This window comes from Cnephaeus nilssonii (assembly GCF_951640355.1).
Source record: "Cnephaeus nilssonii genome assembly, chromosome: 20".
Classification (NCBI taxonomy): Eukaryota; Metazoa; Chordata; class Mammalia; order Chiroptera; family Vespertilionidae; genus Cnephaeus; species Cnephaeus nilssonii.
This window is the reverse complement of record NC_137091.1, coordinates 36,140,661-36,153,665: the sequence shown is the minus strand read 5'-3', so window position 1 is coordinate 36,153,665 and position 13,005 is coordinate 36,140,661. Positions and strand designations below refer to the sequence as shown.

The 13,005-nt window shown below is 40.0% G+C and overlaps 1 protein-coding gene and 1 pseudogene across 5 annotated transcripts in view; one reads left to right on the top strand and one right to left on the bottom strand.

Moving 5' to 3' along the window:
- Window positions 1-4,691: 4,691 nt before the first annotated feature.
- LOC307116010 (zinc finger protein 82 homolog) overlaps window positions 4,692-13,005 on the bottom strand; it is a 32,788-nt gene continuing 24,474 nt past the window's right edge. For 3 of the 4 annotated variants that reach the window (XM_079799620.1, XM_079799622.1, XM_079799621.1), the window contains one exon: window positions 4,692-6,491. In XM_079799620.1, the coding sequence (XP_079655746.1) occupies window positions 5,134-6,491 (1,358 nt within the window). In that variant the 3' untranslated portion in view covers window positions 4,692-5,133. The remainder of the gene's footprint in view (window positions 6,492-13,005) is intronic. The other variant, XM_079799623.1, reaches the window with a different exon arrangement.
- Window positions 9,373-11,395, top strand: LOC307092416 (ornithine decarboxylase-like; annotated as a pseudogene). The gene is made up of 3 exons: window positions 9,373-9,390; window positions 10,067-10,163; window positions 10,379-11,395. The product of its transcript is annotated as an ornithine decarboxylase-like (transcript).

Genomic DNA, 13,005 nt, shown 5'->3' with positions numbered 1-13,005 from the left:
AAATGACCTGTATTTGGAAAAATTAGAGGACACTGAAGAAAAAGAGGAAGATACAAATAAGTGGAAGCATATACCATGTTCATGGATTGGAAGAATTAGCATAATTAAAATGTCCATACCACCCAAAAAAATCTATAAATTCAATGCAATTTCCATTAAAATACCAATGGCATATTTCACAGACCTAGAACAAATATTTCAAAAATTTATATGGAACAAAAAGACACCCCAAGTAGGCTCAGCTATCTTGAGAAAAAAAAGTTGGAGGTATCATAATACCAGAAATCAAACTTTATTACAATGGCATCATGATCAAAACAACCTGGTACTAGCATAAGAGCAGGCAGATAGATCAATGGAATAGAACAGAGATCCCAGAAATCAACCCATGCCTACATGATCAATTAACATTTGACAAAGGAGGTAAGAATATACACTGGGATAAAGACAGTCTCATCAACGGTGTTGGAAAAATTGGACAGGTACATGCAAAAAAATGAAATAAGAATAAACTCAAAATGATAAAAGACTTAAATTTAAGTCACAAAACCATAAAAATCCTAGAAAAAAAACATAGGCAGTAAAATCTCATAAATCTCTCAGAGCAATATCTTGGTCGACATGTCTCCTCAGACAAAGGAAATATAGGAAAAAAATAAATAAATGGGACTACATCAAACTAAAAAGCTTATACATAGCAAAAGAAACAATCAACAGAATGAAAAGAGAACCCATTGTATGAGAAAACATATTTTCCAATGATATATGTGGCAAGACGTTAGTTAATCTCCACATTATATAAAGAATGTATACAACTCAACACCAGGAAGACAAACAATCCATTTTAAAAATGGGCAAAGGACCTGAATAGACACTTCTCCAATAGGGACACACAGATGGCCAATAGACATATGAAAAACTACTCAATGTCACTAACCATTAGAGGGATGCAAATTAAAACCACAATGAGATATTACCTCACACCTGTCAGCATGGCTACAATCAATAAATAGCAAGTGCTAGCAAGTATGTGGAGAAAGGGAACCCTAGCACACAACCTGGGCATGTGCCCTGACCAGGAATCAAACCCTGACCTCCTAGTTCATAGGTCGATGCTCAACCATTGAGTCATGCCAACCAAGCATTGTTTATCCCTTTTTTAAAACTAATGAAGATAAACAAGAATGAGAAACAATTTATGATAGCAGAGCTGAGTCATGTCACTTTTTCCAATATTGTTACATTGCTCAGGTTAGAAAACCTAAATCTGGATACCTAATTAAATCAAAACAGATCAAGTCCCTGGATATTCCTGGTAGATCATTTTATGTTTTATAATCATTTTAATAAACTACTAAGTTCAATTTACTAAAATCTATTTGAAATGCTTACAGATATCTTGATACTGATATAGATTTTACATTTTAGTGCATTTACATTAAAATAGTGCATTATAGAATGATCTGGCAAAACTTTGTTAAAGTTATCTATTATTTCTTGTTGACTGCAAAACTATCGATTCCGGTTTAAAAAAAACAAGATCATAATTAAATTAAATGTTTTCCTTTTTTGATAGATCTGTACAAGTTTTTTTTATAGTATCTTAAGTCAACTTTGATTATTTAGGCTTAAGCCAACAACCATTTTATTATATCTCATGACTTTGTGGGTCAGGAATTTCTGCAGGGGCTCAGTTGATCAATTTTTCTGTTCTATATAGCAATAACTGAGGTCACTCAATGGCATTCTGCTGGTGGCTGATCTGAAGGATCAAAAACTATTTCACTCAACTGTCTGGTATCCTGGTGGGTACTTCTCTTTCTCAATGTATTCTCATTTTCCATGGGGTCTCAACAGAAATAGCCAAACTTTTTAACAGTTCAGGGTCTGAACTTGAGAGAGTATGCCAATATTAGTAAATAAAATAAAATGTACCAGTAAGTCTGGGTCCAGAAACTGGCACTTCCACTATATTCTTCTGGTCAAAGTCAAGGTCTGATAAGATTAAAGAGGAAAGGTTGTAAATTCCACCTCTTGAAGGGAGGAATATCAATGAATTTACAGTAATATTACTCAGCCACAGTATTATATTACCATAGAGTCCCAATGCACAAAATTCATGCAAGAGTAGGCCATCCTTCCCCTGGCTGCCGGCACCAGCTTCCCTCTGGCACCCAGAACCTGGCAGGCACCTGGGACCCGGGCTTCCCTCGCAGCCTCAGCTTAATTGGGGAGATCGTCTGGAAGAACATCCAGTCTAATTAGCGTATTATTCTTTTATTGTTATAGATTTTACAAATCTAAATTGTAACACAGAGCAGTTAACAGCATATTGTTCAATATAATACAAGTAGGTAAGTGATGGGATAGAGGTAAGTGTCTTTCCCACATTTTTTATATTAAGATCAGTTTTAAGAATGAATGTGAAGTTTATCAGATTTGAGTAATGGTAGAAAACATTAAATGACATTTTTAATAATGTTTTTCATTATTGATTAAGGTATTACATATGTGTCCTATTGCCCCATTGGCGCCCCCCACACACACTCATGCCCTCACTCCCCTATTGTCTGTGTCCATTGGTTAGAACTATATGCTTGCATACAAGTCCTTTGGTTGACCTCTCCACCTTACCCCCACCCTCCCCTACCTTCCCTCTGAGGTTTGACAGACTGATTGATGCTTCTGTTTCTGGATCCGTTTTTGTTCATCAGTTTATGTTGTTCATTATATTCCATAAATGAGTGAGATCATGTGATATTTATCTTTCTCTGACAGGCTTATTTCACTTAGTATAATGCTCTCCAATTCCATCCATGCTGTTGCAAATGGTAAGAATTCCTTCTTTTTTACTCTCTGTGCTTGTGTGACTTTTTTCTTCCCCACATCAGGGAACTTTTCTGATATTATTTATTCAAATAGATTTTCTAACCCATGTTCCTCTTTCTGTTGTTCAGGTACCCCTATTATTCATATGTTGCTTCATTTCATGTTGTCCCAAAGCTCCCTTAGGTTCTCCTCCTGTCTTTTTTTTTCTTTCATTGTAGTTCAGTTTGGGTGTGTTTTGTCTCCCTGTTTTCTAATTCGCTAATTCAGTCCTCCACTGTTTTTTATTGCATGCCTCCATTTCACTTAGCTTCTTTTTTAGAGATTCCTCCTTTTTTTTTCCTTTGGGGGTTTGTCTACTTGTTTTTGTTCTCACTGAAGCATCTAGGTGTCAAGTTGTGCAGGGGCTGCTCCTTGGGTGGCAGCTGCTCCTTGGGCAGCAGCTGCTCCTCAGGCAGTCACAGCAGCAGCTACTCCTCAGTTGGCAGTGGCTCCTCTGGTGGGCACTGTTCGCAGCAGTGGTATTTCCTCTGGTTCGTGGTGGGGAGGCTGCTTGTGAAGGTGCTGCTCCTCCGACAGGGGTGGGCTGCTCACGAAGCTGCTGCTCCTCAGACTGGGGCAGGCTGTGAGCAGCTTCTGCTCCTCAGATGGGGGTGGGCTGCTCGTGGGCTGCATGGCCACTGCTTTTTGGATGGGGGAAGGCTGCTCATGGGGCCGGAGCTCTTTGGACAGGGGCGGGCTGCATGTAACTGCTTCTCAGATGGAGGCGGGCTGCTCATGCAGCTGCTGCTTCTGGACAGGGGCAGGCTTCTCACAAGCTGCTGCTCCTCGGATGGGGGTGGGCTGGTTGCGGGCACGGCCAGTCCTCAGATGGGTGAAGGCTGTGTGTAGCTGTTTCTCTCCAGACAGAGGTGGGCTGCATGGGGGTGCCGTTCCTTGAATGTGTGTGGGCTGCTTGTGCCGCTGCTGCTCACTGGACGGGGATGGGCTGCTCACATGGCTGCTTTGCCTTGGACTGGGGTGGGCTACTCATGCAGCTGCTGCTCCTTGGACAGGGGCAGGCTGTTTGAGCAGCTACTGCTCCTCAAATGGGGATGGGCTACTTGCATGGCTGCTGCTCCTCAGATGGGGCAGGCTGCATGAGGCTGACGCTCCTCGGCCTGGAGCGGGCTGCTTGTGGGGCTGCTGCTCATGTGGTTGCAGTGTCCTGGACTAAAGCATTGGGCCAGTCAGAGGGGAGCGTGCTTCAGAACTCACAGGAGCCTGTGCCCAGGGTGGCTGTAGTCTCGGTAACAGTGGGACCACAGCCAAGGTAGCAGGTCCTTGGTGCAGGTGGCTGTAGTGTCCCGGGTGTTATCTGAGGGCACCCTGGGTGGAGGTGAGGCTGGACTCCCAGTCACAGCAGCTCTCCCCTTCAAAAAGGTGAGGAGGAAAAGCCCGCTGCTCCAGGACTGTTTGCAATGGTAGCAGAGGCTGCCTGGTTAGGCAAGCCCAGTTAGCCTGCCCCTGAAGGTCCTGCAGGCTCTAACTGTGCCTCAGTCACACACACACACACACACACCCCACTCCTCTTTTGCTCCCTCACTCACTAACACTCTCTCCCTCACTGCCGCCTTCTTACTGTCTCTGTAGTTGGGTCTGGAGTATTATTGACCTGTTTGTGGATGGGGTCTCCTCTCCATGTGTCTGGTTATGTGGCTTGCTCTCTAGCACATTGGCCAAACAGGATAAAATTAACCTTGACAAGACACGACATAAAAGGAACAAAACATGAATGTACACACAACACCAATAACCCCAATATAAGTGACCACCAGAGAAAAGAGAATTCGGGGAGAAAAAAGAGAGCACAAATGATATTGGAGAAAAAATGGTATGAGGGACAAGAAAAAGAAGAAAAAGATTAAAAAGGAATACACACACACACACACACACACACACACACACAGAGAGAGAGAGAGAGAGAGAGAGAGAGAGAGAGAGAGAGAGAGAGGTCTTGCAGTTCTCCCCAGCCCAGGTTTCTGATTTTACCATTCTCCAGGTGTCCTCTGCCCTTCACGGCTGTGAACTGTCTCACCAGCTGTGTCTACTTCGCCAATTTGGGGTGGATGTTATTTGATTTAGTTACTCGTTCTATCTGCTCCGGGACAAGGCTCAGGACACATACATCTGTTTTCAGAGATTTTTTTTCTAAATTACCATATTTTAAAAATTCTATAAAACTGCATATGCCAAGATGATTGCATGTATGAAGCAAAAGGAATTACTACATTCATAAGGTTTCTACAACACAGGACTGAGACTTCCTTATAGTTTTACATTATGAATTTTCAGATGATGGGTTAGGTGTGAATGCTGTCTAAAGGCCTTCTTACATTCCTTGCACTCATAGGGTTTCTCCCCAGAATGAATTCTCAGATGTTGAATAAGTGATGAATTAAGTCTAAAGGCCTTCCTACATTCCTTACATTCAAAGGGTTTCTCCCCAGTATGAATGCTCTGATGTAAAGTGAGTTTTTGGCGCAATCTAAAGGACTTCCCGCACTCCTTACACTTATAGGGTTTCTCATCAATATGAATACTCTGATGTTGTGTAAGTTGTGAGAGTAGTCTAAAGGTCTTCCCACATTCCTTACAGTCATAGGGCTTAACACCAATATGAATGCTCTGATGTGAAATAAGTTGTGAATAACGACTAAACGCCTTCCAACATTCTTTACATTCATAAGGTTTCTCCCCCGTATGAATTCTGTGATGAAGAATAAGATGATAACCACGACTAAAGGTCTTTCCACATTCCTTACATTCATAGGGTTTCTCACCAGTATGAATTCTCTGGTGGAGTGTTAGTTGTTGTCGCACTCTAAAAGCCTTCCCACATTCCTTACATTCATAAGGTTTCTCACCAGTATGAAGTTTGTGATGTATTCTAAGGCCAGAGCCACACAAAAAGGCCTTCCCACATTCTTTACATTCATAGAGTTTGTCAGCAGTATTAAGCTTCTGATGTCGAGTAAGGTGGGCATACTGTCTAAAGGCCTTTCCACATTCTGTACATACATAGGGTTTCTCACCAGTATGAATCCTCTGATGAAGAGTAAGCTGTCCACGCACTCTGAAAGCCTTCCCACATTCCTTACAATCATATGGCTTCTGACCAGTATGAATTTTCTGATGTACTCTAAGGTCTGGGCCAGACATGAAAGATTCTCCACATTCCTTACATTCATAGAGTTTTTCAACAGTATGAAGTCTCTGATGTCGATTAAGGTGGGCAGTCTGTCTAAAGGCCATCCCACATTCCTTACATTCATAGGGCTTTTCACCAGTGTGAATTCTGTGATGAAAAGTAAGTTGTTGGCGTACTCTAAAGGCCTTCCCACATTCTTTACATTCATAGGGTTTCTCAACAAAATGAATTCTCTGATATGGAGTAAGAGATGTATGTTTCTGGTAAGAGGACACTTTTTGAGATGTTATTTTCACTTCTCCAAAATATCCCTCTTGTCCTTTAAAATTTTTTTTTGACTCACAATTATATTTTAAAATTAGGTTCTTAAAGCCATGTGTGTTAATTCTTTCCATTATCTTCCACTGGACTAAGTTTATTTCATTAATGTCATTTTCTGAAAGTAGCCTCTTGGTTTCATATCTGGTCTCCAAATCTGAAAGAAAACAAGAGAACAAACATGTAGTTCCTTTTTCTGAAAGTAGTAAAATTTTTACAGAAAAAAAAGATAAAGTAATGCCCAATGAAATTCTAAAACTATTATAAAATTTGAGGAGGAAAAAACATAAGGGAACACCAGAAAAAAATAAGAATTCATGTAAGATTGGGTATTAGTTATAGGCATGCCTCATTTTATTGTACATCACATTATTGTGCTTCACAGATACTATGTTCTTTACAAATTGGAGGCTTGTGGCAACCCTACATTAACCAAGTCTATCAGCACCATTTTCCCAAAAGCATTTGTTCACTTCATGTCTCTGTGTTCTATTCTGGTTATTAATTCTTGCAATATTTCAAACTTTTTTTGTTATTATTACATTTGTTATGATGATCTATGATCAGCGATCTTTGATGTTATTCTCCACCAGCAAAAGGATTATGATATACTCAATGTTCAGATAATGGTTTACATGTTTTAGCAATAAATAATTTTTAATTAATTTATGTATATTGTTCTTTTAGACATAATGCTATTGCATGCTAGAGACTAGGAACAGTAGTTAGCATAATAAATACAGGAAGTCCATCAAAAGGTTGATGGACAGTTTCAGCAGAGCTGAAGACTTGCATTATTATTGCCTACTGCCAGACAGCTGAGGGCAGTTTCCCCAATCTGATGATCCTTTATTGTTTACCAGGCCTTACCTTTGATATGTATATCTGCTTTGCTTTAGGGCAATTTGTGTTAATAAAAACTAGGGGTCCAGAGATTCAGAGAACTTAGGTACTAAAACCAAGTTTCCATCTGGCCCTCCAATATGCCTTCTAAATTTATATTTCATGTCTTTATTCATTTATGCGCAGCCCCTTTTCCAGATTCCTTGAACCCTTCTAGATGCTGAGAAACACCCCAGCAATTGCACACTTAATAGACTGCAGTATGGTGTACACATAACTGAATAGTCTCTAGAAAACAACAAAAAAATTGTGTGAATTTCTTTAAGGTGAATATTTGCTTTATTGCAGTGGTCTGAAACCAAATCCACAATATCTCTGAGACATGCCTGTAAACATTTTAAGTCAGTGGTTCTCAAATTGAGATATAGATTACAATCAGTAGGGTACTTATTACAAATGTTCAGGTTTAGATACAACCTAAATCTCTTGCATAGGATTCTACAGAATATTTCAATATTCTCCATACGATTCGGGTGAAGATAAAAGAAAAATTCATACTGAACTTTTTTTTTCAACAATTTTTCCTTATTCTTAGACTAAAATCAAACCCACTGTGATTAAAATGCCTTTGCTTATAACACATTATCTCAGCACTGTCCTCTTCACTGCTACTTGTAGTGACCTATTGAGATCTTAGAGCATGTCCCAACTTACTTTTCATCTTTTAGGACTTTTCAGTTTGCTATATCTCCCACAATTCTTCTGATTTGGGCTTTTTGTATGATAGCTCCTTCTCATCTTGAGCTCTTAGATTAAAAGTCACTTACTTTAAGCCTAGCTCTACTGACAGTAGTTAAATTGATGTTTTGGGTGGGTTGGGTTTTTTTTTGTTACATATCTGTCTTATTATATATGTATATATATATTTTAAATCTCTATATTGAAATGATATAGTTATTAATTTTTCCAATTGTTATTCTGCTTATTTTCTTACCCTTAAACCTCTTTAAGGGCAAAAAACACAATCTCTACTTTACTCTTCATTAAAAATAAATTCAGCCCTAGCAATTTGGCTCAGTGGATAGAGCGTCAGCCTATGGACTGAAGGGTCCTGAGTTCAATTCTGGTCAAGGGCACTTACCTCAGTGGCAGGCTCCTCCCTGGCCCTGGCCCTGGTCAGAGCTCGTGGAGGAGGCAACCAATCGATGTGTCTCTCTCACATCAGTGTTTTTCTCTGTCTCTCCCTCTCCCTTCCACTCTCTCTAAAAATCAATGGAAAAAATATCCTTGGGTGAGGATTAAAAAGATAAAATAAAAATAAATTCATAGCACATAATAGGTTTCACTCATTTAATTCCCATATAGTTCTCTGTCTCTAATCTGGCTTTAGTATATTTACTATACTAGAGGCCCAGTGCATGAAATTAGTGCACTGGGGGGGGGGGTCCCCGAGCCCAGCCTGCGCTTGCTTGCAGTCCAAGAGCCTTCAGGAACTGTCAGTCAGACATCCTTAGCACTCACCAGCCATGAGCCCAGCTTCTGCTGAGCAGCACTCCCTCTGTGGGAGCACAATGACCAGCAGGGGGCAGCTCCTGCATTGAGCGTCTACCCCTGGTGGTCAGTGCACGTCATAGGGACTGGTTGTTCCACAGTTCAGTCAATTTACATATTAGCCTTTTATTACATAGGATATCTTACCATAATGATTAAGTATTTCTTTTATTCATTCAAACTAATCCAGTTAAATATATAAATGGAAAATGGTGATTGTATACTCTTATGCATACTATCACTGCATATATACCCTTAACTATGCAGTATTCTCTATAATGCTCATTCCTTCCTTCACATAACTATGAATTACTTTTTCTTTGTCTCCACATACAAAAACGGTACTGATGATTTATACTTACTTAATCTTCCTTTAGGCCTATTCTATTAATCATGCATTTTACAAAGGCTCAACTCGTTTTATTATTTTATCCCCAAGCTATGGGTTACTTTTTCTTTGTCTCCACATATTAAAAAGATTCTGAGGAGTTCTACTTATTTAATCTTCCCTTAAGCCTATTCTATTACTCATCCATTTTACAAATGCTCAACTGGTTCTGTTCCTTTATCCCCTTGCTCAGGTCTTCTGCCTCCCATTCCCTCAGAGGAAAGGCCATTCATGTATTTCCTAGAAATGTGTACCAATGATTTTTCAGACAGAGGTAAATATTTATACCTTACTGAAGTTCTCATGAAATCCTTAGCAAAAGAAAAAAAAAGAATAGATGTTGGGAACTCACTAATAGGGACAAAGGGTCTTGCAGTTTCTGGAGTGCAAAATACTTGCTAACAAAGGTCACATTAAATACAGACCAGTATATGCCTAGCCAAGAGGAGAAAAAAAACATAGGAAAATTTAAGTACTGAATGAGTTGGTTATGAGAGAAAAAGGATGACTTTTTCAATTATGATAATACTAGAGCCCTGGTGCACAAAATTCGTGCACAGGACGGGGGTCCCTCAGCCTGGTCTGCACCTCTCACAATCCGGGACACCTCACGGGATGTCTAACTGCTGGTTTAGGTCTGATCCTGCATCAGCAGTCGGACTTTCCTTTCTCAATCTGGGACCACTAGCTCCTAACTGCTCACCTGCCGGCCTGCCTGATGGCCCCTAACCACTCTTCCTGCCTGCCTGATCACTCCTAACCACTCACCTGCCTGCCTGATCACCCCTAACTGCCTCTGCTTCAGCCCACGCATCTGGAATCCAGGCTTCCCTCCTCCGACCAGCCACAGGCAACTGGGGCCCAGGCTTCCCTCCCTCTGGCTGGCTGCAGGTACCTGGGAAGGACATCCGGAATAATGTCTAGAATGACATCTGAAAGACATCTGGAAGGGATTTGACTGTGCTAGCAAGACTGAAACACAATTGGTGCAGACACTTGGGATGCCTCCAGAGAGAATGATCTATGCAAATCCTTATTTAAAAAAAAGTATCTCAGATTTGCCCTGGCTGGTTTGGCCCAGTGGATTGAGTGTCAACACCTGCGGACTAAAAGGTCCCAGGTTCAATTCCAGTCAAGGACACATGCCCAGGTTGTGGGCTCGATCCCCAGTAGGGGGCGTGCAGAAGGCAGCCAATAGATGATTCTCATCATTGATATTTCTATCTCTCTCCTTTCCTCTCTCTGAAATCAATAAAACATAGTTCTTAAAAAAGTATCTCAGATTAAATATGCTGTTAATTGTGGAGTCCAGATGATGACTTTCAATAGTGAAGTCAAGTTGATGAAAGTTGCCAGGGAACATCTACAGGCAAAGTTGGTCTTGCAGATTGCCATTGACGGTTCCAAAGCTGTCTGTTGTCTCAGTGTTAAATTTGGTGCCACATTGAAAACCAACAGGTTTCTTTTGGGATGGGCAAAAGATGTCATTGGTGTCAGTTTCCACATGGGAAGTGGCTGTACCAATTCTGAGAACTTCATGCAGGCCATCTCTGATGCCCACTGTGTCTTTGACATGGGAGGTGAGGTTGGTTTCAACATGCATCTGCATTATTGGTGGCGACTTTCCTGGATCTGAGGATGCAAAGCTTAAATTTGAAGAGATTGCCAGTGTATTCAATCCAGCCCTTGACAATTCAGACTCAGGAGTAACACTCATAGCTGAGGTGGGAAGATACTATGTTGCATCAGCTTTCACACTTGCAGTTAATATTGCCAAGAAAACTGGTATTAAAGGAACAAACAGGCTCTGATAACGATGATGAGAAAAACTCCTTATGTATTATGTGAAATGATGGAGTATATGGATATTTAGTTGCATCCTCTATGATGATCATGCACACGTGAAGCCCCTTCTGCAGAAGAGGCCCAAACCAGATGAGAAGTATTATCATCCAGCATATGGGAATCAACATGTGACGGCCTTGATCACATTGTGGAGCGCTTTGGCTTGCCTGAGATGCATGTGGAAAACTGGATGCTCTTTAAAAATTGGGTGCTTACATTGTTGCTTCTATTTCTACTTTCAATGGATTCTAGAGGCTGGCTGATTACTCTGTGATGTCAGGACCAACATGGCAACTATTGCAGCAAGTCCAGAACCACGACTTCCACCTGAGGTGGAGGAGCAGGACATCAACACTCTGCCTATTTTTTGTGCCTGGGAGAGTGGGATGAAACGCCAACCAGCAGCCTGCGCTTCAGCTTGTATTAATATGTAGATGCCATTACTGTAGCTGTTATGTGAGTATAGCTTGCCTTAAGGAATTTGGGGGGACCATTTAACTTAATTATTGCCAGTTTTTAAATGTCTTTGTAAGGAGCGTTGGCACAGATGGAACAATGTGGAAGGCCTAGGCAATGGGGTCACACTAATCTGTGTTCCTATGGAAACTATTTGAATATCTGCTTTATATGGATTTTTATTGAATTTTCAAATGTGCTACTACAGAGTGCTCCTCAACTGCTAACCAAGCATTTTTAGCTTGTACATTGGCAGAACAAGCCAAAGCTTAGTTTTGTGGCCTGTTTTAACAATAAAGTACCTATAAAATAAACAAACAAATAAATAAAGACTCAATTACAATAGGAGGATGCACACACTCCACACAAGGAACATTCCTGGAGCATCCAGCTCGTATGATCAAGGAGACTGTGCCATTGGATCCCATAAAACATCTACTACAAAACGCCACCCTATCAAGAATGAAAGATAAAGCAGATCTACCTGAGGTAGCAATATAAATATCTGACAAAATAGACTTTAAAAGAAAGGCTATAATAAGAGAAAAAGAAGAACAATCCATAATGATAAAGGGAGCAATCCAAAAAAAGATTTAACCCTTGTTAACATCTATGCAACTCAACAAAGAAGCACCTAAATATATGTAAAGCAAATCTTGAGAGATCAACAGTAATACAGTGATAATAGGGAATTTTAACACCCAATTTACATCAATGAATAGCTCTTTCAGACAGAAAACCAACAAGGAAACAGCAGCCTTAAATGATACACTACAACAGATGACTTTAAGTGGTAACTATTTTATTGTTGTTAATCCTCACCTAAGGATATATTTTTCCATTAATTTTTAGAGAGAGTAGAAGGAAGGGAAACGGAGTAAGTGAATGAGAGAGAGAGAAAGAGAGAGAGAGAAACATCAATGTGAAAAAGACACATTGATTGGTTGCTTCCCTCACATACCCCAACTGGCCAAGGGAACAAACCTACAACCCAGGTACATACTCTTGACTGGGAATTGAACCTGTTAGTGGGCTGATGCTCTAACCACTTAGCAACACCATCAAAGGCAATTTATATGGTATCTTCAGAGCATTTCACCCCAAAACATAATACACATTTTTTGACCTTGCACATGGAATATTTTCTAGGATAGACCACATATTAGTACACAAAGAAGTCTCAATAAATTTTAAGAAGATTGAAATTATATCAAGCATCTTCTCTGACCATAATGATATGAAACAAAAAATCAATCACAAGAAAAAACTGAAAACCACACAAAGAAATAAAGGCTAAATAGAATGTTACTAAACAATGAATCGTTAACAAGTTCAAGGAAGAAACCAAAAGATACCTTGAAAGAAATAAAAATGAGAACACAACCCCAAATCCATATAATATAGTATAAGCAGTCCTAAGAGGGAAATTCATAGCATTACAGGTCTACCTTAAGAAACAAGAAAAATCTCAAAAACAAACAGACATCTAACTTTACACTTAAAGAAACTATAAAAAGAACAACAAAGCCCAAAATGAGTAGAAGACAGGGAATAATAAAGATCATAGCAAAATTAACAAAATGGCCAA